The 25660-nt window shown below is 37.0% G+C and overlaps 1 protein-coding gene across 34 annotated transcripts in view; it reads left to right on the top strand.

Annotated features, from left to right (window-relative positions):
- The window catches only part of ATG4C (autophagy related 4C cysteine peptidase), a 155472-nt gene that overhangs the window by 11846 nt on the left and 117966 nt on the right, over positions 1-25660 (top strand). For 23 of the 34 annotated variants that reach the window (XR_011532363.1, XM_070591893.1, XM_070591894.1 and 20 more), the window contains exons 2-3: positions 11108-11251; positions 22265-22348. The exons of 1 other annotated variant lie outside the window; for it this stretch is intronic. Coding sequence is in view for 29 of the 33 variants with exons in the window: in XM_070591893.1 (XP_070447994.1) it covers positions 11176-11251; positions 22265-22348 (160 nt within the window). In the remaining 4 variants the exon portion in view is untranslated. Of the gene's footprint in view, positions 1-8482; positions 8567-9061; positions 10334-11107; positions 11252-22264; positions 22349-25660 lie in introns of those variants that run through there. 10 more of the 34 variants (XM_070591895.1, XM_070591906.1, XM_070591907.1 and 7 more) reach the window with 4 other exon arrangements.

The following is a 25660-nucleotide window of genomic DNA, read 5'->3' as shown; positions in this document are numbered from 1 at the left end:
AATAGAATGTCTTCTCTGTAAATTTCCTAGTTGAGCAGTTTGAACTGTTTCGTTAGAATTTAACATAACGTGGGCACATTTGTAATTTTATGTATTAAATTTTTCATTTGAGCAATTTATTTTTGAATGATTGTGTTATTTTAAAAGAGGCTCTGTGTAAATAAACCATTTAAATAATAAAGAGAAGTAGAAAAAAGAAAGTAAAAATGACATTTCATCACTTAGAGATTTCCACTTTTAACATTATGGACTTCTAGGCATTCTTTTATGCATGTATTGTATATGTGTGTGTAGGGGCGTATGTATATATGTACATAATATGTATGTATAGAGATGCATAAATTGTATTCATGCTGTTCTCTTTTTTTCTCACTCTATGTCCTGGATAGCTATTTTTGTTTGTAATTAATAAACTTTATTAATCCACGTGCATGGAATATTGTTTCATTTCTTTATGTCATCATCATTTTCTTTCAGTAATGTCTTATAGTTTTCATTGTATTGGTCTTTAGCCTCCTTGGTTAAATTTATTCCTAGGTATTTTATTCTTTTTGTTGCGATTATAAGTGGGATTGTATTCTTGAGTTCTCTTTCTGTTAGTTCGTCATTAGAGTATAGAAATGCAAATGATTTTTGTAAGTTGATTTTGTACACTGGAACTTTGCTGTGGTTGTTGATTATTTCTGGTGGTTTTCCAATGGATTCTTCAGGGTATTCTGTGTGTAAAATCATGTCATCTGCAAACAGTGAGTTTCACTTCTTCATTGCCTATTTGGATTCCTTTTATTTCTTTTTCTTGCCTAATTGCTCTGGCCAAAACCTCCAGGACTATATTGAATAGGAGTTGTGAGAGTGGGCACCCTTGTCTCTTTCCTGGCTTTCAGTTTTTCCCCGTTGAGTATGATGTTGGCTGTGGGTTTGTCATACATGGTCTTTATTATGTTGAGGTACTTTCCTTCTATACACATTTTATTGAGAGTTTTTATCATAAATGGATGTTGGGTCTCGTCACATGCTTTCTCTGTATCTATTGAGATGATCATGTGGTTTTTATCCCTCATTTTGTTAATGTAATGTATCACATTGATTGGTTTGTGGATGTTGAACCATCCCTGCATTCCTGGTTCAATATGTATCTATAAAGTCCATATATATTTATAAAGTCCATCTGGCCTGGTTTTTCACTTAAATCCACTATTGCCTTGATGACTTTCTGTCTGGATGAGCTATCCATTGATGTAAGTGGGGTGTTGAGGTCCCCTACTATTATTGTGTTGTTGTTAATATCTCCTTTTAGGTTTGTTAATAGTTTATGTACTTTGCTGCTCCTGTGTTGGGTGCATAAATATTTGTAAGTGTTATGTCTTCTTGGTGGAGTGTCCTTTTTATCATTATATACTGCCCCTCTTTGTCTCTCATTGCCTATTTTACCTTGAAGTCTACTCTGTCTGATATAAGTATGGTAACACCTGCTTTCTCTTGTTCACCCTTAGCTTGGAGTATTATCTTCCTTCCCTTCACTCTGAGCCTATGTTTGTCATTGGAGCTGAGATGTGTTTCCTGGAGGAAGCATATTATTGGGTCTTGTTTTTTAAATTATCCCTCCACTCTGTGTCTTTTGATTGGAGAATTCAATCCATTTACATTTAGAGTGATTTTTGATATATGAGGGCTTAATGCTGCTACTTTATCATTCGTTTCCCAGTTGTTCTGTATTTCCCTTGTTTCTTGTCCCATACATTTCAGACTACCAATTCAGTTTGGTAGTTCTCTATGATGGTTTTCTCAGTTTTCTCCTTATTTGTTATTTGTGTCCCTGTTCTGACTATTTGTTTAGTTGTTACCGTGAGGTTTGTGTAAAAAATCTTGTAGATGAGATAGTCCATTTTCTGATAGCCTCTTTTTTTTTTAGATTGGCCCTGAGGTAAAATCTGTTGCCAATCTTTTCTTTTTCTTCTTCTCCCCAAAGCTCCCAGTACATAGTTGTGTATTCTAGTTGTAGGTCCTTCTAGTTCTGATATGTGGGACGACACCTCAGCATGGCTTGATGAGCAGCGCTAGGTCTGCACCCAGGATCTGAACCTGTGAAACCCTGGGCTGCCGAAGTGGGGTACGTGAACTTAGCCACTTGGCAATGGGCTGGCCCCTCTGATAGCCTCTTATTTCCTTAGTCTAAGCCAATTCCATCCCTTTCTCTTCCCCTCTAAGTTACTGTTGTCACAACTTATTCTGTCTTGTGTTGTGAGTTTCTGGTTAAAATGACAAGATTATGTTTATTTTTGCTATTTTCCTTCCTTTTATCTTTAATGTTATAATTGTTTGCTCACCTGTTCTGATAGAGAGCTGCAATTTTCTGATCTTGTCTGCCTGTTTATCTCCTTGCTCAAGGCTTTGTAAACTCTTTTTTTCAGGTGTGAGGGCCTTCTCGAACATTTCTTTTAGTGGAGGTCTTGTGGCAGTGAGCTCCCTCAGCTTTTGTTTATCTGGGAAAGTTCTTATTTCTCCATCATCTCTGAAGGATATTTTCACTGGGTAGAGTATTCTTGCCTGAAAATGCTTGTCTTTCAGAGTTTTGAATATATCATTCCTCTTTCTCCTAGCTTGGAAGGTTTCTGCTGATAAATCTGCTAAACGCCCCATAGGGGTTCCTTTGTAGGTTATTTTTTTCTGCCTTGCTGCCCTTAGTATTTTTTCTTTGTCATTAACTTTTGCCAGTTTTACTTCTATATGCCTTGGAGAAGGTGTTTTTACATTGATATAATTAGGAGTTCTGTTATCTTCTTTTACTTGTGCTTCCAGCTCCTTCCCCAGGTTTGGGAAGTTCTCAGCTATTAATTCTTCTAACAAGCTTTTTGCTCCATTCTTCTTCTGAAATACCTATCATTTTTTATGTTGCATTTCCTAATTAAGTAGGTATTTCTTGGAGAATTTATTTATTTCCTTCTATTCTTGGTTGTCTCTTCTCCTCCATCCCAAACATTTCTATACTCCTGTCGTCCACACTGCTGAGTCTGTCCTCTGTAATGTCAGCTCTGTTGTTACGGAGTCTAGATTTTTCTTTATCTCACTCATTGTGTTTTTCATCTCCAACATTTCTCATTGGTTTTTCTTTATAGTTTAAATCCCTTTTGTGAAGAATTCCCTCTGTTCGTTAATTTTGTTCCTGATTTCATTGAACTGTCTATCTGTATTTTCTTTTAACTGATTAGGTTTTGTTATGATGGATTTTGAATTCTCTGTCATTTAGATTGTAAATTTCTGTGCCTTTAAGATTGATTTCTGGGTGTGTCATTTTCCTTCTGGTCTGGAGTATTAATATATTTCTTCATATGCTGATGGTGTGGGTTTGTGCCTTTGCATAGTGATGGTATTTGGTTGCAGAGTCTACCTGCTGCCACTGTGGGAGGGAGTCAGGAGCTGTATATTTTCAGCCCACTGCAATCTCTGGTGTCTGTGCCTGTCCTTAGAATCTGTTCTGACAGGGTCCTTCTGTGATTTCCGGCATGCTTGCTCACAGCTGCTGCTTTTCTAACGTATGCATGGGAGCTCTCGCTGACTGACTGAGCTGGAGCACTGGGCAGGGGGAGGGGCACTTCCTTTTACGTGCATGATGCTTGGGGCGTTCTCACTCTGCCCTCAGTATCTGCTCTCCTGGGATGCTGGCTTGATGGAGATACCTGTTTAGCCACCTCTGTGTGGGTCTTTCCTTCAGGCTGTGAGGGAACTTGGAGAGAGAAGGTGTTCTTGTGGAGCTCCGACCCTCCCCCCTCTTTTCTCAGAGCTGCATGTGGTCTCACACCCTGGGTTTCTGCAGGAAGGGAGAGGAGATCCCCTTACCTCCTTCCACTTCCTCCTAGGGCATCCAGCACCTCCGCCTTCAGACATACAGCTGCGTGGGTCTCTCAGATGTCTTTTCTGTTGTGTGAATGTCCTCTGTTGGTTCTGAATGTCCTTTTTGTTGTATCTTAAGGGAGAGAGTCTAAGGGAAGAGCTCACTCTGCCATGATGCTGATGTCACCTCCTGGAAATGTGTTTTTAATTTCAATTCCCACTTGTTCATTGCTGGTATATAGGAAAGTGATTGACTTTTGTACATTAACCTGGTATCCTACAACCTTGCTGTAATCACCTATTAGTTCTATGCATTTGTTTGTTGGTTCTTCCATAGATAATCATATCATTTGTGAAGACAGACAATTTTATTTTTTCCCAATCTATATACCTTTTATTTCCTTTTCTTGTCTTATTGCATTATCTAGGACTTCATGTACAATGTTGAAAAACAGTGGCAAGAGAGGACATTAATGCCTTGTTCTTGATCTTAGTTGGGGAAAGCTTCTAGTTTTTCAACATTAAGTATGATGTTAGCTGTAGAGTTTTTGAAGATTTTTTTATTTAAAGATTTTATTTTTCCTTTTTCTCCCCAAAGCCCCTTGGTACATAGTTGTGTGTTTTTAGTTGTGGGTCCTTCTAGTTGTGGCATGTGGGATGCTGCCTCAGCATGGCCTGATGAGCGGTGCCATGTCCGCGCCCAGGATCCAAGCTGGTGAAACCCTGTGCCACCGAAGAAGAGTGTGCAAAGTCAACCACTTGGCCATGGGGCTGGCCCCATTAAAGATTTTTTTAATCAAATTGAGGTGGTTTCCCTCTGTTCTTAGTTTGCTCAGAGATTTTACAATGAATGGGTGTTGGATTTTGTTAAATGCTTTTCTGCATCTATTGATATGATCATGTAATTTTTCTTCTTTAGCATTTTGATATGATAGATTACATTAATTTATTTTCTAATGTTGAGCCAGCCTTGCATATCTGGGATAAATCCCACTCGGTTGTGGTATATAATTCTTTATATACATTGTTGAATTCGATTTGCTAATATTTTGTTGAGTATTTTTGCATGTATGTTTATGAGAGATACGGGTCAGTAGTTTCCTTTTCCTGTAATGCCTTTGTCTGGTTTGGTATTAGGGTAAAGCTAGCCTCATACAATGAGTTAGGAAGTATTCGCTTTGCTGCTGTCTTCTGGATGACATTGTAGAGAGTTGGTATAATCTTTTCCTTAAATATTTGGTAGACTTCACCAGTGAAAGCCATCTGGGCTTGGTGCTATCTGCTTTGGAAGGTTATTAATTATTGGTTCAATTCATCTAGGTTGTCAGATAAATTTGTGAGTATAGAGTTGTTCATAGTATTCTTTTATTGTCCTTTTAACGTCCATGGGACCTGTAGTGATGTCCCCTCTATCATTTCTGATATTGGTAAATTGTGTCTTCTCTCTTTTTTCTTAGTTAGCCTGGCTGGAGGCTTATAGATTTTTTTTGATCTTTTCAAAGAAGTGACTTTTAGTTTTGTTGATTGTTCTCCATTGATTTCTTTCTTTCTGCCCTAATTTTTATTATTCCTTTTTTTTTTTTTTTGGCTTACTTTAGATTTAATTTGCTCTTCTTTTTCTAGTTTCCTGAGGTGGAACTTTAGATTATTGATTTTAGGTCTTTCTTTTTTTTCCACTGTATACATTCAATGCTATAAATTTCCTTGCAAGCACTGGCGTTGTTGTATTCCACAGTTTTGATGTTATATTTTAATTTTCCTTAGTTCAAAATACTTTAAAATTTCTTGTGAGATTTTTTTCTTTGTCCTGTTATTTAGAGATATGTTGTTTATCTCCAAGTATTTTGGAATTTTCCAGCTATCTTTTTATTATTGATTTCTAGTTTAATTCCATTGTGGTGAGAGCAAACATTGTATGATTTCTTTTCTTTTTCTTTTTTTTTAAAGATTGGCACCTGAGCTAACATCTGTTGCCAATCTTTATTCTTTTTTTTTCTACTTCTTCTTCTTCTTCTCCCCAGAGCCCCCCAGTACATAGTTGTATATTCTAGTTGTAGGTCCTTCTGTCTGTGCTGTGTGGGATGCCCCCTCAACATGGCTTGATGATCAGCGCCATGTCCACACCCAGGATCCAAACTGGCGAAACCCTGGGCTGCTGAAGTGGAGCACACAAACTTAACCGCTCAGCCATGAGGGCAGCCCCTGTATGATTTCTGTTCTTTTAAATTTGTTAAGGGGTGTGTTATGGCCCAGAACGTGGTCTGTCTTTGAACATTCCATGTGGACTTGAGAAGAATGTGTAATCTGCTGTTGTTGGGTGAAGTAGCCTGTAGATGTCTATTATATCCAGTTGATTGATGGTGCTGTTGAGTTCAACTGTGTCTTTACTGATTGTCTGCCTGCTGGATCTGTCCATTTCTGATAGAGGGATGTTAAAGTCTCCAACTATAAGAGTGGATTCATCTATTTCTCCTTGCGGTTTTACCAGTTTTTCCTCACATATTTTGATGCTCCTGGGTATCTTTTAAATATAGATCTCTATCATTATAATATGTATGTACCATAATTTATTCATTAGCAGATATTTGTGTCTTGTTAGGACTCTGGTATGCTACATGTGAGGATATGGTAGTGAACGAGACACATTCTCTGCCCTCAAGGAGTTTTTTTGAAGAATAATTATGTAAAATGCTTTTTTCCTCAGGCTTGCCAATTTCAACTCTTGTGATGATTTAAAAAATGAAATTCCTTTAATGTGGATTACTTTGATCTAGTAAGGTTGAAAATACTTTCGTATGTTTATTGTTCTTTTTCTTTTTGAATGCCTGTCTTTTTTCCATTTGGGTGGTTTTTTTCTTTATTGATTTATAGGAGTTCTTTTGTGTATTAAGGATGTTATCATTCTGTCTATATAATAGATATTGAATGTTTTTCCTAGTTGATGAATTATAACTTGACCTTGTTAATACTCTTTTTACTCTTCCTATGTAGAGGTTTTCATTTTTATGTAATTACATTTTCCTTTCTGTTTTCTAGTTTTGCATACCATGCTTAGAAAGGCCTTTTTTTACAAGATTGTTAAAAATATTTTAATCAGTACTTCTTTGTGTTATGTGCACACATTCTGTGTGTTTCTATTTAACTCTTGATTCGTCTAGAATTCATGATATGTGAGGTAGCTTTATTTTTTAAACTGGCTAGCTTATTATTCTAGCACTATTTGTTAAAAGAGTCATCTTTCTCATGGATGTGAAATATCTCTCATATCAGGTGCTAAATTCTCAAATATGCTTGGATTTATTTCTGTACTCCTTATTATGTTTTATTCAGTGTCATCCTTTGCTAATAAGAGTAATAAATTTAAGGATTACTAGACTTTAATTAGTGTAGTTTTATAATATGTTTTAATATGCAGTAAGGTAAATCTTCTCCTCATTAGGAGTTTTTGGTTATTCCTTTTTAAAGTGTTTTGATTTATAATACTTTCAAACGTGGTTCAAGGGATCACTTTTCAAAATCATCTCTGCTCTAAAATTAGGATTTTTAGAAACAGCCATTAAAATTTTGTTGTAGAAATAAAGAGGGTTTCTGTCTTTATAGAAGATTGGAATTCAATTTTAATTATATGTCAAGTAACTATACTCAATTATTAAAGTAGCAACAGCTTAACTAGTTTGACCTTATGATAATAATTTTATTGTACTTATCTACTCTATATGACAATGACGATAGAAATATTCCTATAGAATAGTTAAGGTCCAAAACATATCATGTTTCAAGTTTGAGGGTAAAGTTATCCTGAGTAAATAGTCTGTAAGAGGTGGAAGTTTTGAGTAAAAATAATAAAAGAACAATTTAATAATTTATTTTACTCTAAGTTCCTTGAGGTTAGAGTGTTTGTCTCATTAATCTCTGTCTCTATCACAGAATTTTATAATTGTTGTTTGTTTGTTTATCTATCATTATTTAATATACAGGCTTTCCCCATACAAAATGTCTCACTTTGTCTTCATTTTTTCCCACCCACTTTAAGGCATCTTGATTTTCACACTCTTGCTAAGGATTGTCTAGAATGTTCCTGGTAGCTGGTGTTCAGAACTGTTTGAGCCAAAGTCTTCCCTGTGGCCTACTTTCTTTCTGACTTAGGAGGCAAATAGATGCATGTACATTTTCTCATTTTAAACATTTTGAATTTAGAAGATTCATGGTTTGTGGTTTTTTAAAAATAAACTTTTTAAATTCTAAAAATTACATTCTTTGTATAAGGTTTGGAAAAGGTGGACAACTGTGACATAAAAATAATCACACACAATTTTATATCCAGGGAAACTATTGTCAATATTTTGGTCTACTTCTTTTACCCTCCCCTCCTGCCTCCCCAGCCAGTGTCATATGATACATAAAGTTTTAGATTCTGCATTCTTCCATTTTCACAAACCCATCATGTGGATGTATTGTATATAATTCACACATTTTATAAACCATTCTCCTTCTTGCTTTTTCAGATTTTGTTAAATTATGCAGTTTTCTGGAGGAAAATTTTTCTTTCCTTTATTCTAGTTGTCAATTAAAAAAAATTCTCATTAAAGCTGGTAAAAGTGCTATTAGTGTTATACCTGTATTTCATTAATTTGTCAATTTACTTATTCAGTTAATAAACACATTTTGAGAACCAATCGCGTGCCAAGCAGAATTTAAGGACACTCAGAAAGTTTACTTCTGCTGTAAGAGACAGGTAAGAAACCAGTAATTACGATACAGTATGATGAGTGCTGTGATAGAGGAAGACATAGGATCCTATGAGAGCTAAGACGAGAGGCATCTGTCTCAGTTTGAGGTCTGGAGGAGGGTGGACAACTTAGCAATCTTAGCAAAGGAGGTGAAACTTAAGCTGGGTCTTAGAGACTCATGATAATAAGGTAGTTAAAAAGTGAGGGTGAGCAGGAAGATGTTGTAGGTAAAGGGAACAGTACCTGCAAAGGCACTGAGGCACCAGATACCATGTCAACTTTAGGAAGCTTTAATATTGATATTAAAAAGGACTTCAGTATATGGTGCATGGGAGGGAGCGGCAAGAGAGGAAGCTGAATAAGTGGGCAGCTGTAATTCCATGAAGGGCCTTGAATGTCATCCTCTAGGCTGGAGGTGCAAACTTGAGCGAGACAGAGTCCTTGAGGAACATGTTTGGAGCTCTAATTTTCATTTGTACATCAGCAGTTCTCAAATTAATAGCTCTAGCCCAGACCTCCCCTTTGAGGTCAAGATCTGTGTATCCAGCTGACTAGTTGGCCTCTGTAAGTCTGCCTAGAACATAAGCTCCAGGAGAGCAAGTATTTAACTGCTGTTGTTTGTAGCTGTGTCTGCATTGCCTATAGCAGTGTCTGGCAAGAGTTTTTCGAATGGTTAGATAAATGAATGATCTTTACTGTGTCTCTCAGAGGCATCTCAGATTCTGCCCAAATCAAATTCGTGGTCATTTGCCTCTAACCTGCCCTTCTTCCAGTCTTCGCTGTTTCAATGATTGGCACCATCTATTTAGCTTCGCAAGCCAGGATCCTGGGTGTATCTTTGACATATCCCTCTTTCTCACCTTCAACATCCATTTTATCACCAAGACTTGTTGAATTTGTGACATGTTTCCTCATGTGTCCGTTTCTGTCCATCTCCACTTCTTTAGTCCAAGCTGTTATCCTTTCTCTCCTAGTCCCGTACAACAGTAGTAAACTCTCACCATCTGCTCTTGTCCCTTTTCACTCTATTCTCTGTGCTGCTGTTGGAGTTAAACAAACAAATCCCCAGAATCTGATTGTGATAGACCGATTTGAAACAAGTTACTTCTAGGATAAAGAACAAAATTCTTAACATCGTCTACACATCCCTGTCTAAACTTACAGCCATATCTCATGCCACTTTTTTGGATTTTCTCTGCTGTAGTCACACTGGCTTTTTAAATTCTTCTTATGGACCATGCTTTTTCCTGCCTCTATTATAGTGTATAATTAGTAGCCTTTAATACGTATAAAAAGTAATGTCCGTTGTTAGAGAAATGAATGTATCAATACTTTTTTAAAGATTTTATTTTTCCTTTTTATCCCCAAAGCCCCCCGGTACATAGTTGTGTATTTTCAGTTGTGAGTCCTTCTAGTTGTGACATGTGGGATGCCTCCTCAGCATGGCCTGATGAGCGGTGCCATGTCCACGCCCAGGATCTGAACTGGCGAAACCCTGGGCCACCGAAGCGGAGCGCGTGAACTTAACCACTCGGCCACGGGGCCGGCCCTTGTATCAATACTTTTGAGTAGATATTTATAACCCTAGAAGGGTAATGTTCTGTGTAGCATTCTTTTATTGAAAAGTAAACTGTCTATGAATTATTGAAAAATTAGCTCAAGCATTTTCAGTTACAATTTGTTCCTCTTTCAGATTATATCACACATCTCAATTTTCCCTCAAGACAATTACAAAACAAACACTTATGAGCTACATTTACTCTTATTTTAAAGTAAGAAGACATTTTCTGTTGTAAATTTCAGCCATTCTGTTTTTAAAACATGCTGCAGCGTTGAGATAGAAAGGAAATGTCGGAAATGCCTTAATTTTTTTCTTATGTTTTATTTTTTATTTTTCCTTCTTCTCCCTAAAGCCCCCCAGTACATCGTTGTATATTTTAGTTGTGGGTCCTTCTAGTTGCGGTATGTGAGATGCTGCCGCAGCTTGGCTTGATGAACGATGCTAGGTCTGCGTCCAGCATCCGAACCTGCGAAACCCTGGGCTGCCAAAGCGGAGCATGTGAACTTAACCCCTCGGCTATGGGGCCAGCCCCGGAAGTGCCTTAATTTAAAAAATAAAACACTTAGGCTTAAATGAAAGCAGTTACTTAATCAGTCTAAGTGGAAGCCTTTATTCTGAAGATAGTCATTTTTTATAAGACTTCAAGTCACCTTCTCTAATTACAAATAAAACGAATCTTGGGTAGTCTCACAGGCACAAAACTGAGCTGTGTCACTAAGTTAATGTGGTGTTCTTAATTGCGAATACCTGGGGTGGGATTGTTGTTTGTTTTTTTTATGATAATTTTTATCATTTTATATTTGGTATTAAATGTTTTTTGTAATTAACATATTTATAGAATATATTATATTCTGTTTTGTAAAATGAGAAATTGGTTTGCTCATTTCTGGTTCAAATTGTATTTAATTACTTAAGTAACTTTAGCAGGTATTACATCATGTAATATGAACTCATTAATTATTTTTCTTTAATGTTTTTCTTTAAGTCAGTACAAAAGATTAAACTCTACAGAAGAATGCAAACAAGTGATGGCTTTTTCTTTAGAATTTGAATATGGAAGCCACAGGAACAGATGAAGTTGACAAGCTAAAAACAAAATTTATATCTGCTTGGAACAACATGAAATATAGTAAGTATCATGATTCAAAAATTGTATAAATTCAAAGAAATATTTGAAGACATATCTCATCTCCCTTACTAAGTCACTGACAATTGCTTGAGGTTCTCTTTGAATGAAATATTTCTGTAAGGAATGCAGGTAATATCTTCTGAAGAAAGAGCCCAATATCATCATAAACATTGCCGAGAAACTCAGGTATACTATGTGGTCCTTTTTTTTGCTTTCAACAATCCAAAACAGATAGAATTTATTAAGGTGTTGATAATACCTCAGTTTTTCAGACTCAATTTCAGACAACCTCATGTATAAACCAGGAAGCAAGCAAAACAGACCCTGAACGCACAAAGCTGGCAGTATAAAGTTCATGCACCCATACCTATGACTCTCCTAGGAGTACCGTCAGACCCTTGTTTTTAACCTAGTTGCTCTTGGTTTGCAAATAGATCCAATAAGGATCATATGGTGCTTTGAAGCCCGCTTCAGTCTAGAAACAAATTGGAGATGAAGTCTTCAAAGATGGTGAAATACTCAGCAGAACCACTTTCAACAGGAAGAAGTTCATATCCATAAAAAAAGAATGATAAAATTTAGTAAAACCGCTTGATAATGTAAATTCAGATGAAACACGATTGGCTCCTAGTTTACTGGAAGTCATGCCCCCTCTCTATTTAGACAGTTATAACTTGATAATAACATGACATTACATTTTGAAAATTATGCACATTGATTTTTTAAAAAATTGAGATATAATTCCTGTACTATAAAATCTACCCTTTTCTTCTAAACTAATGTTACCGCAGTTTAAAAAGGAATAAAATTAAAAAAAATCCACCCTTTTAAAATGTAGGATTTAGTGGTTTTTAGTATATTTACAGGCTTGTACAACTATCATCACTATCTAATTCCAGAACATTTTCATCACCCCAGAAAGTGACCCTGTGCCCATTAGCAGCTACTCTGTATTCCTCCTCGATTCTCTCCAGTCCCTGGGAACCACCAGTCTGCTTTCTGTCTCTGTGGGTTTGCCTGTTATGGAAATTTTGTGTAAATGGAATCATGCAACTCATCGCCTTTTGTGTCGGGCTCCTTTCACTTAGCATAGTGTTTTCAGAGTTTAACCGTGCTGCAGCATGTAACAGTATTTCACTCCCTTGTGTGGCTGAATAATATTCCATTATGTGGGGCTACCACATTTTCTTTACCCTTTCATCAGTTGTTGGGCATTTGGATTGTTTCCACTTTTTGGCTAATATGAATAGTGCTGCTGTGAACATTGTGTACAAGTTTTTGTGTGCACGTATGTTTTCATTTTTCTTGGGCATATACCTAGGAGTAGAATTGCTGGAACATATATTAACTCTAAGTTTAATTTTTTTAGGAACTGCCAGACTGTTTTCCAAAGTGGCTGCACCATTTTACATTCCCACCAGCAATGTTGTGAAGGTTTTAATTTCTCCTCATCCTCACCAGTACTTGTTATTGTCTATCTCTTTTTTTGGTGAGGAAGATTGGCCCTGAGCTAATGTCTGTTGCCAATCCTCCTTTTTTTGCTTGAGGAAGCTTGTCCCTCAGCTAACAACTGTGCCAGTCTTCCTCTATTTCGTATGTGGGATGCAGCCACAGCATGACTTGATGAGCTGTATTCAGGTCCCTGCCCAGGATGTGAACACATGAACCCTGGGCCGCTGAAGCGGAGCCTGCAAACTTAACCACTACTTCACCAAGCCGGCCCTTGTACATCTTTTTTATTAGAACCATTCTAGTGGGTGTGAAGTATCTCACTGAGTTTGATTCTCATTTCCTTGATGAATAATGCTGTTAAGCATCTTTTCATGTAATTATTGGCCGTTTGTATAAATTGTTTGGAGAAATGTCTGTTCAGATCCTTTGTACATTTTTAATTGGGTTGTCTTTTTATTGTAAGGGTTCTTTATGTATTCCAGAGACAAATCCCTTAGCAAATATATGATTTGCAAATATTTTCTCCCATTGTTGGGTTGTCTTTTTACTTTCTTGGTGGTGTCCGTTGAAGCACAAAACTTTTACATTTTGTTGAAGTCCAGTTTACCTATTTTTTCTTTGGTTACTTGTGCCTTTGATGTCATATTTAAGAAACTTGCCTAAATCAAGATCATGAAGCTTTATATCTGTTTCTTTTTAAGAGTTTTATTGTTTTAGCTCTTATACTTAGGTCTTTGATCCATTTTAAGTTAACTTTTACATATGCTGTGAGGTAGGTGTCCAGCTGCATTCCTTGTATGTGGCTGTCTAGTTGTCTGGCACCATTCGTTGAAAAGAGTATCCCTTCTCCATTGAGTGGTCTTGACATACTTGTCTAAAGTGTATTGGCCATAGATATAAGGGTTTATTTCTAGACTGTCAGTTCTAATCTGTTTAGCTGTATGTCTGTCCTTACTTAGGCCAGTACCACACTCTCGTAGTTACTTTAGCTTTTTGTAAAATTTGAAATTGTGGTGTGATTCCTCCAACTTTGCTCTTCTTTTCCAAGATTGTTTTGGTTATTCTGGAGCCCTTGCATTTCCGTATGAGTTTTTTATCATCTTGTCAATTTCTGCAAGAAATTGGGCAGTGATTTTCTGCAGATTTTATTGAATCCGTAGATGGTTGCAGAGTCCGCCATCTTCACAGAGTATTGCCGTATTGTCTTCCAGCCCACGGACATGGGGTGCGCTCCCATTGATTTAGGTCTTTCATTTCTTTCAATCATGTTTTGTAGTTTTCTTGTACAGGTGTTGCACTTCTTTTGTTAAAGTTATTCCTAAGTATTTATTATTTTTGATGCTATTTTAAAATGAATTGTTTTTTATTTTCATTTTAGATTGTTTTTTGCTAGTATATAGAAATACATTGATTTTTGTAATTTGATCATGTATCTTATAAACTTGATGTTCTCCTTTATTAGCTCTGTTCTTGAGGATTCCTTAGGATTTTCTGTATGTAAGAGCATGTCATCTGCAAATAGAGATTTATGTTCTTTTTAAGCCATTTCATCTGATGAATAGGTTATATGATAAAGATTTCATTTGTAAGGTCTGAAAATTGTCATACAAGTACTCAATAACACATTTGAGCAGTATCCTAGGAATTGTTATTTAGCCGATTATTTACATATGTGTAGCTTTCCTCATCTAGATATTTAAGTGGGCAGAGTAAAATTAAGGTGGTTTCTACTATCTGAAGAACAGATTATTCAGGGTTACTAAGCGGCTGAAATTGCTTTAAGTTATGGAGTAGTATTTTAGTTTGATTTTTATTGTGCAGATTGTTCTAAAATGTTTTATGTGTTTTCCTTAGAGTTTTTGTACTATGGGCAGTGTAGGAAGGACTTTTTTTTTGTGGTGAACAGTTTTTCTTTTTCCCTTTTTATTTATTGAGGTCACATTGGTTTATAACATTATATAAATTTCAGGTGTATGTCATTACATTTCGATTTCTATATAGATTACGTCATGTTCACCACCCAAAGACTGATTACCGTCTATCGCCACACACATGTGCCTAATCACTCCTTTCGCCCTCCTCCCTCTCGCCTTGCCTCTGGTAACCACCAATCCAATCTCTGTCTCTATGTGTTTGTTTGTTGTTGTTGTCGTCTATTTATGACGTCTATTATGTAAGATCATATGGTATTTGACTTTCTCCCTCTGACTTATTTCGCCTAGCATAATACCCTCAAGGTCCATCCATGTTGTTGCAAATGGCAAGATTTCATCATTTCTTATGGCTGAGTAGTATTCCATTGTGTATATACACCACATCTTCTTTATCCATTTGTCGCTCGATGGGCACCTAGGTTGCTTCCAAGTCTTGGCTATTGTGAATAATGCTGCAATGAACATAGGGGTGCATGTATCTTTACCCATTCGTGTTTTCATGTTCTTTGGATAAATACCCAGCAGTGGAATAGCTGGATCGTATGGTAGTTCTATTCTTAATTTTCTGAGGAAACTTCATGCTGTTTTCCATAGTAGCTGCACCAGTTTGCACTCCCACCAGCAGTGTATGAAGGTTCCCTTCTCTACACATCCTCTCCAACACTTATTGTTTCCTGTCTTGTTAATTATAGCCATTTTGATGGGAGCGAGGTGATATCTCATTGTAGTTTTGATTTGCATTTCCATAGTAATTAGTGATGTTGAACATCTTTTCATGTGCCTGTTGGCTGTCTGTATATGTTCTTTGGAAAAATGTCCGTTCAGATCTTTTACCCATTTTTTATTTGGGTTGTTAGTTTTTTTGTTGTTGAGATGTCTGAGTTCTTTATATATTTTGGATATTAACGCCTTATGACATATATGGATTGCACATATCTTCTCCCAGTTGTTAGGTTGTCTTTTCGTTTTGTTGATAGTTTCCTTTGCCATGCAGAAGCTTTTTATTTTGGTGTAGTCCCGTTTGTTTATTTTTTCTCATTTCCTTTGTCTGGTCAGACATGGTACTTGAAAATGTGCTGCTAAAGCTGCAAAACAGAACAGAATCATCCCATTTGCAATAACATGGATGGACCTTGAGGGAATTATGTTAAGTGAAATAAGCCAGCTAGAGAAGGATAATCTGTGTATGACTCCACTCATATGAGGAATTTAAAAATGTGGGCTAAGAGAACAGTTTAGTGGATACCAGGGGAAAGGTGGGGTGGGGGTGGGCACAAAGGATGAAGTGGTGCACCTACAACACGAATGACAAACATTAATGTACAACTGAAATTTCACAAGATTGTAACCTATCATTAACTCAATTAAAAAAAATAATAAAAAAAAAAAGAAAATGTGCTGCTAAGACTGCTATCAAAGAGTAGACTGCCTTTTGTTTCTTCTAGAAGTTTTATGGTTTCAGGTCTCGCATTCAAGTCTTTAATCCATTTCAGTTAATTTTTGTGCATGGTGTAAGATAATGGTCTATGTTCATTCTTTTGCATGTTGCTGTCCAGTTTTCCCAACACATTTATTGAAGAGACTTTCATTTCCCTGTTGTATGTTCTTGGCTCCCATGTCAAAAACTAGCTGTCTGTAGATGTGCAGGTTTATTTCTGGGCTTTCACTTCTGTTCCATTGATCTGTGTGTCTGTTTTTGTACCAGTACCATGCTGTTTTGTTTACTATAGGTTTGTAGTATATTCTGAAATCAGGGAGTATGATACCTCCAGCTTTGTTCTTTTTTCTCAGAATTCCTTTGGCTAGTCGGGGTCTTTTGTTGTTCCATATAAATTTTAAGATTCTCTGTTCTATTTTTGTGAAAAATGTCAATCGAACTTTGATAGGAATTGCATGGAATCTGTAGATTGCTGTAGGAAGTATGGGCATTTTAACTATGTTAATTCTTCCAATCCAAGAGCACAGAATATCTTTCTATTTCTTTGTGTCTTTTTCATTTTCTTTCAACAGTGTTTTATAGTTTTCAGTGTACAGGTTTTTCACCTCTTTGTTTAAATTTATCCCTAGGTATTTTATTCTTTTTGTTGCAATTATAAATGGGATTGTATTCTTAATTTCTCTTTCTGCTACTCTGTTGTTAGGGTATAGAAACACAACTGATTTTTGTATGTTGATTTTGTATCTGGCAACTTACTGTATTCACTTATTATTTCTAAAAGGTTTTTATGAATTCTTTAGGGTTTTCTATATATAAAATCATGTCATCTGCAAATAGTGACAGTTTCACTTCTTCCTTTCTAATTTAGATCTCTTCTGTTTCTTTTTCATGCCTGATTGCTCTGTCTGTGACTTCCAATGCTATGTTAAATAAGAGTGGCAAAACTGGACAGCCTTGTCTGCTTCCTGTTCTCAGAGGGATAGTTGAGTATGATATTAGCTGTGGGTTTGTCATGTATGCCCTTTATTATGAGATGCTCTTCTTCTGTACTCATTTTATTCAGAGTTTTATCATAAATGGATGCTGTGTCTTGTTAGATGCTTCCTGTGCATCTGCTGAGATGATCATGTGGTTTTTATTCTTCATTTTGTTGATGTGGTGCATCATGTTGATTGATTTGCAGATGTTGAGCCATCCCTGGGTGTATGATCCTTTTAATGTATTATTGTTTTCGATTTGCTAGCATTTTGTTGAGGATTTTGCATTGATGTTCATCAGTGGCCTGTAATTTTCTTTTTTTGCGCAGTCCTTGTCTGATTTTTCTATCAGGATAATGTTGGCCTCATAGAGTGAGTTAGGAAGCTTCCCTTTCTCTTCAATTTTTGAAAGTTTGAGAAGGATAGGTGTTGAGTCTTCTTTGAATGTTTGGTAGAATTCACCAGGGAAGCCAGGAAGGACTAACGTTGATTGAGCACCCACTAGTATGTTGTAGATATTGTATATACCTTCTCATTTAAATCTCATATCTTTCTGAGATAGATATCTTTCTGAGACTTAAATCTCATATCTTTATGAGATATTCTTTTTTTGCAAATTAGAAAACTGAGATTAAGTGACATATTCAAGGTCACATATCTAGGTAAGTCTTGAAACTGGTATTCAAACCCAGCCTCTCTTTCTCTCTAGTCTTGCTGTTCTCTTAATACAGTGAATGTAATTTAAGATGATTTTTTATCAATTCATTATTATGTTATGATGAAGATGGAACTAGAAATTGCATAGCACTTAAGATTTAAAAGACACTGAATCTTACTTTCTTGAAAAAGTGTTTCATTTTTCCTTTCTTTTTTTTCTCCTTTATTTACATGGCTTTATGAGATATATAAACTTGAGTACCTTTTTAAAATATTAGTGAGTAAACCATCCTTCTTTGGGTCTTTCTGATCCTTCAGTGAATCATTGTCACTTCTGTTATTTCCATGCTTTTTGCCTTGTTTGCATCTTTCTTTTTAATAGTATTTTATTTATTTATTTATTTGGTGAGGAAGATTGGCCCTGAGCTAACATCTGTTGCCAGTCTTCCTCTTTTTGCTTAAGACGGATTATCACTGAGCTGACATCTGTGCCAGCCGTCCTCTGTTTTGTATCTGGGATGCTGCCTCAGCATGGCTTGATGAATGGTGTCTAGGTCTGTGTATAGGATCCAAACCAGCAAACCCCGGGCTGCTGAAGTAGAGCGCACTGACTTAACCACTACATCACCGGGCTGGCCCCCTTGTTTGCGTGTTTTAACAACCTTGTTTGTGATTTTCAAATTGTTGACTTAATGGACTATAGATTTTTTGGTAGCATTCTCTTTATGGTAGCTGGTCTCCAAAGATGGTCCAATCACATCTTGTGTTGTCTCTTTTCTTATTGAATCTGGGCTGGCCTGTACCTCACATTAACCAATAGAATGAGTTGAAATGAGGCTTATCAATACTAACCCCAGCCATGAAGAGGCAACTTCTACTTGCTCTGTTTTGGAGCTCTGAACTGTCGTGTAACTAGTTTAGGTACTGCGCAGGAGAACTCGCATGGGGAGGCCACATGAAGAAGAAAGGAGAGAAGAGGGCAGCCAACTCAGGGTCTCAGTGAGCCTCTCCATGTGATTTCCACTACCTTAGAGACTCCAAGCAAGACCAGCAGGAGAGCTGTCCGCTGAGCCGAGCCAAACCACACGACTGTCAGATAGAAGAAAAGTATTACGTTTTGGAGTGGAATAGATAACTGAGACACTGTCTTAGTTCATCTCTTAAAATTCTTTTTCTTTTGTTAATTGAGGGAAAATTAGCATAAAGTGAAATGAACAGATCTTAAGTGTGCAGTTTTCAGTGTGTGACACATGTATACACTTGTGAAACTAATGATCTAATCAATGTATAGAAAATTTCCCTCCCCCTGGAAACTTCCCTCAAGCTTCCTTCTGGTCAGTGCTCACTCCTCATGCACAGTCACTGTCCTCTGTCAATTTATTGACTAGTTTGTTTGCCAAATTTACTTGCTTTTCTTATTTAGTGTTATTTACATAGTTTTCCTTTAGAAATCATAACATTTAATTTGTCTCCCTCCCACCTCCATGCCACTATGGTCAGAGATTTAGAGGTGGAAAGGCGGGGGCAAGTGAAGAACAGAATAAAAATATATTCTTGAGTATGAAGAATTCTGATGAATATATATTTTTTAATATGTATAAGAACTTATTCATAATAATACTTCGTATTCATGACTCTTTCCTATGCCCCAGGCTCTGTAATCCCATGCTTCTGTGGGTTTTGTATCCTTCATTTTTCCCTCTCTGTGCAGCATAGGGTCCTGGTTCAGCATCAGCAAGCTGGGGGCAGAGATAGTGGTACATTTCTTATAGTGCTTTTATAAGATAAAATGAAAACTGGTCAACTAAAACTAAATAATTAAAAACTAAATAATTAAAAGAAAAAAAACCATTCTGTGGATTAGTCAGTTGACATATTGGTCTGATTCAGCTTTGACATGCCTGTGGAAAAAGAGAGAAAAATGACCGGACCTTGTGAATCCTCTTACATACCTAGCTTCATGGAGGCGTAAAGGAAGTCAGCCTGTTATGAGGGGTTAGGCCTGCCAGGATCTGCATAGGAGACAGAAGACTGAGAGACTAAGCACCCCATGAATGGTGGTTCAACTTTAAAGCACTATACGTCTGTGCTCGTGCAAAATGTGGGCCCTTGCAGTACCTCAGGCTCTGACCAGTCAGATTCACAGCTTTTCTTGTGGAAGGACCAGTGACTGGTAAGGGGTAGGCAGGGAGTAAAGCAGAGGGGGAAAGAGAAAAGTTCCTTCTTAAAGGTGGTTTCTCTTTTTATGTGTGTGGGGAAGATTGGCCCTGAGCTAACATCTGTGCTTGTCTTCCTCTTTTTGTATGTGGGATGCTGCCACAGCATGGCTTGATGAGTAGTGTGTAGGTCTGTTCCAGGCATCTGAACCCGTGAACCCCTGGCTGCCAGAATGGAGCGTGTGAAGTTAACCACTACTCCACCAGACTGGCCCCTTGTTTCTTTAATTTTACTTTTTGGAAGATTTTATTTTTCCTTTTTCTCCCCCAAATCCCCTCGTACATAGTTGTATGTTTTTAGTTGTGGGTCCTTCTAGTTGTGGCATGTGGGATGCTGCCTCAGCATAGCCTGATGAGCAGTGCCATGTCCGCACCCAGGATCTGAACCGGTGAAACCCTGGGCCGCCAAAGCCGAGTGCACGAACTTAACCGCTCGTCCGTGGGGCCAGCCCCCTCCTTGTTTCTTTTTATTTGAAGTTCTTAGGATTTGCTTTGGAAATACTGCCTTTTGTAGGGAAGAGGTTGTTACTGTTTGGGGATTAATGTTGGTCTAGTGTGATAGTAATAATGTTTCTAAAGGAGAATGTCTCTGAGGTGCCTGGTTCCATGCCCTAGGTAAGTACTAATTTCCCATTGGAGTTCAGAGATGAGAGTCCAAGCCAGATGGGAAAAGGACAAAATGGCTTGAAAGTGTGTGTTTGAGAAGGAGGAGGAGGATTTAGCTGGGCTGATACTGGGGAGGACGTTTTTGTCATGGGCTGGTAAGAGCCAACAGCAAAGCCCACTTTGAGTATAGGTGAAAGGTAGTGAAAAAGATGACTGGAAAGGTAATTTCTATCATATTGTGGAAAGTCTGTAGTATCACTGTTAAGTTGATAATAAATCTGTTAAGTAATTAGTCATTGAGGATGGTTTTTGAGCAGAAGAGTTCCCTAACCAAAGCTGAGCCACAGGAAGATTAATTGGGCAGTGACGAGACGTGTGCCAGAGTGGGACAACTGAGGGCAGAGGGACCATTGTGAGCACTGTAGGGGCCCAGGTGACGCTTCGTGAGTCTGATGAGTGCATTTGACTTTCCGTGCTTTCTTTTTCACTACCAAATTCAGATGCTTGCATCATCTTTGTCATAAATAGACATTTTTATTTATTTGTTCTTTATATTTATTTGTATTAGAGTATTTTAGGAAACTATCGTTAAAATCACTCATTTTAGATTTTGTAACAACTCTGTTAAATATAACTGGCAGATAGTCTACTTAAGACTAGACTGAAATCTATTGACTCCCAATCAGATGCTTTCTATTTATATGCTCCTGCATTTTAGGAGCTGCTTTTAAGCCTGCATTAGCAGTCAGGAATTTCATATACTTGGAAATGTTCAGGGATGTAAGCGGCAAGTCTTTTCCCAGGAAATTGAGAGCCATTATTGGCATCATAAAAAGCCAAAAGGTTACTACCTTTTAGATATAGACAGTTTAGTAGGAAAAAAAGTGGTAGAATTAGAGTTTGCAACTAAAGTTGGGGATTTGGGATTGAGAAATGGAAAACTGAGATGAAGATGTCTGAAAGCTTTATATGCCCCTCTCAGAGATCCTCACTGGGCTGAAATGATGGGGTTCTAACAGAGTTCCCTGGGAGACTTCAGAGATCCACTTTGATCATAAGCACTTTTCCTTAAATTACTTTGTTGAAATTTTCAAATACTTTAAACCTTTTAATAAGCTAAAATGGAAGGAAATACAAGAAGATGGTAGGGGCCAGCCCAGTGGTGCAGCGGTTAAGTGTGCATGTCCTGCTTCTCTGCATCCTGTGGTTCGCTGGTTCGGATCCCAGATGCAGACATGGCACCACTTGGCAAAAGCCATGCTGTGGTAGGCGTCCCACATATAAAGTAGAGGAAGATGGGCACGGGTGTTAGCTCAGGGCCAGTCTTCCTCAGCAAAAAGAGGAGGATTGGCGGCAAATGTTTGCTCAGGGCTAATCTTCCTGAGGAAAAAAAAAAAAGAAAAAAAGAAGATGGTAGCACTTGTTGCCTTTGGGAAAAAGAGGTGGGTGTCCATAAGAACATACCATAACAACAGTGTGACCTGTTTGAAAGCAAATTAAAATTTTCTCTCATATCCTTTAAGTGGATAGAATGTGGTTAAAATACTGAAGTTTATTTTAAAGTAGCATAAGTGGCCTGTATTTTCAGTTCATTGTCCAAATATTTTGCTACTCTTACAAAAAATGCACATCCATATTTGAGAATTGATGATTTGAAATTAAAAGAAAATACTGCTAGACTTTTAGTTTGAAATCTTTTAATTGCAAAACTATTTTTATCTTTTCTTGTTTAGGTTGGGTGTTGAAAACAAAGACATATTTTAGTAGAAATTCCCCTGTATTACTGCTTGGAAAATGTTACCATTTTAAATATGAGGGTAAGTGCTAAGTTTGTAATCTATTTAAAAGTTTTTGTAGAAATTCATTGTGTAACTGTTTTCATTATCTTATTTTCAGATTAGTCTAATTTTGACATGTTTCTTTTTTTTTGCTTTCAGTTTTTTATTGTGGTAAAACATACATAACGTGAAATTTACCATCTTTATCATTTTTAAGTGTACAGTTCTGTGGGATTAAATACGTTCGTAATGTTGTGTTCCATCACCACCTTTCATCTCCAGAACTCTTCATCTTGCAGAACTGAAACTCTGTACCCGTTAAAAAACGACTCTCCATTCATCCCTTTTCCCCAGCCCCTGGCAACTGCCATTCTGCTTTTTATGCCTTTATTTTGGCATATTTCTTTTAAGAACCTGTATTTTATATAACACATAATATACTGCCATATGGTTTGGGTTTCTTGTGAACTCCTTGAGGATAAGGATCATGCCATCTTTTGTTATATCATATCCTCATAGTTACAGTATGAGTGCTAAGTAAATATTATTTGAATTGATATCTTAATATTCTTTATCAAGTTCTCTGATAACTTTAAAATATATGATAATAATTATAAGTATCACCTTAGTTAACCTAAAAATGGTAAATTTTCCAATTCTTAAGGATGCGCCAGTTTCTGAAATTACTGACTTTATTTGATGTTTCCAAATTTCCACGTATGCTTATACTTTCAATAATTATCGTCTATTTCCTTTTAATAATTTATTCCACTTACTGAGTGCCTACTATGTGTCAGGCATCATGCTAAGCTTTTTGGGAAATGTCTTTAATTTTCACAACAAACCTACAGAGTAGCTTCAGGTATCCCTATCTTATGAGTGTGAAAGCAGAATTTTAGAGAAATTTAATAATTTGTCCAAAGTCACACAGATATTAAATGGCAGAGCTGAAATTTAAACCACGATTGTGTGTAACTTTAATACTGACATTCTTTCTAGTATACATCTTTGCTTGGTTTTGTGTGTATGAGTGTGTGTGTTGTGTGTGTGTATGTATGTTTGTGTTTGTTAGAGAGAGGAAGAGAATGTGTATGAGAGTATGTGATTATCAGGCTTTTATTCATTTTTGGTTGACCTATTTTGATGAATTATTTATCAGCAATTTTCTGAAACCTTGTAAATAGCTTGTAATAATGACAGCTAACATTTATTGAGTACTTACAATATGCCAGGTAGCATTTTAAGTAATTTATATGTATTAACTTTGACACCTCACAACATTCTTGAAGGATGAGTAGGAAGTTGATGCATAAAGAGGGAATGCATTTTAGGTAGATGGAATGGCATGATGAAAGCAATGTCAGTGAGGTACTAGAGTGTGTATTTAGGAAACAGATGTCCAGTGTAGCTATGGTGGGGGAGAATTCTGAAAAAGATCAAATTATGGAGGAGCATCTTAAATGCTACGCTCAAGAGTTAGGTCACTAATTGTTTACAGGCGCAGCAGAGTATGGGCTTTGGGCTCAGACATATGTGGGTTTGAATTTTGGCCCTTTTTGCTTGTTATTTGTTACTTTGGGCAAGTTATTTAACCTCCCTAAGTATTAATAATACCTATTTCTTAGGTATTTAGTGGTGTACCTGGTACATATTTGCATTCTAAGTGATACTATTCATGATATAAGGAATTTGAGAAAAAGTTATTAGAATTCCTTTTAAGGATAGTATTAGATATTTTTTGGAAGAAGTACTTTGAACAGATCCTTGTAGTGGGCTCTTGGGGGTCCTCAACTCAAGAGATGAAAAATAGATGATATAGGAGATATGAATGAGCCAAACAGAAGACTTTTTTGTTTTAGACAAGGAGTGGGGATATAGGGAAGGAAAAAGGTGTGACGGTCGAGAGGGAGAGAGAAGAAAGAGCCAGAGGGTGATGACAAGCCGCATATCTGTTGAGAGATTTCCTTGTTAGATCCCCTGATGTTCAGTAAAGTCAGTTGAGCTCATGAAATGCTGATGTAGGAGGCGTTGTTTAGCAAAAGGGGATGACTGCTTGTCTGGTGCCTTCACCCTGAGCTTCTTTGCCGCAAACATCTTCACCACTTAACTAATTGGCCATGCGCAGTTTTACTATAAAAGATGACATAACTGGTTGATAGAACTGATTATTTCTACTGACTTGATGGAAAATACAGTGATAAAACTTACTGGAAGTGTGAAATAAGAGAGTGTAAAGCCAGATTGCACACGAGAAAATAACATACCAGTTTGCAAATCTTTGGTGAGAAGAGTCATCTCTCCCACCTGTCAAAACCAAAAGTTTACCAAGCTATGGCACATACAAAAGAGGCAGCTAGTCTTCGAGAGCATTAATTATTGATATTTTAGCTAATTTAGATACAACAGCTTGTTCTCTAATGCTGTCTTTACCAAATTTATCATGCAATATTAGTAGTTGGAGGCAGGGGCCGACCCCGTGGCCGAGTGGTTAAATTCGTGCGCTCCGCTTCGGCAGCCCAGGATTTCACCAGTTTGGATCCTGGGTGCAGACATGGCACTGCTCGTCAAGCCATGCTGAGGCGGCATCCCACATGCCACAACTAGAAGGACCCACAACTGAAAATGCACAACTATGTACCTGGGGCCTTTGGGAGAAAAAGGAAAACAAGAAAATCTTTAAAAAAATATATAATTTGGAGGCAAAAGAAGAATCAAATTCCTTCTCTTACCTCCCACCACCTCCAAAAAACAAATGGTTATATGATTCCTGATGAGTATAAGTTTCTTGAAATTGGTGAAAATATTTGCTATTTGATAGTAGAGAACATGATAAGGACAGAATTTGGCAGAGAATCTGGCCTAGATTTGGTGAAATATAACAATTGGACATGTGATGGAACATTTAACTGTAGTCCAGATATGTACTACATGTTTCATTATGTCTTTTTAATGTCCCTCTTTTATTTTCTATTTTATCTGTTACAGCAAACTTGCCTCATGGCCAATTAGTTATGTCGCAAAAATACTTGTGGCAAAGATGTCTACAGCAAAGATGCTTATGGTGTAGGTACCTAGAATCATGAATTTGGCATCTGAAATGAAAAAGACAACTCACATCATTGCAGAGCTATAAGCAGGGAGGACCGTGAGAGCTTAAGCTGTAGAGAATTAGCAGAACCCAGGGCTAGCTTTGGACTTCTTCACATCACAGAATTTTTGGTTCAAGCAAGTTTTCTAAGTTTTCAGAGAGATAGGAAGCGAGGTACCTAGCTGGCTTCTCAACTACAATGATTATTATTATCCTAGATTTTTGAGTGCAAAATGCCAAATTTCATTTAATTATTTTCAGTG

The sequence above is a fragment of the Equus przewalskii genome, chromosome 24 (genome assembly GCF_037783145.1).
Source record: "Equus przewalskii isolate Varuska chromosome 24, EquPr2, whole genome shotgun sequence".
NCBI lineage: Eukaryota > Metazoa > Chordata > Mammalia > Perissodactyla > Equidae > Equus > Equus przewalskii.
Note: the sequence above shows the minus strand (reverse complement) of the source record. Positions and strands in the feature narration are given on the sequence as shown.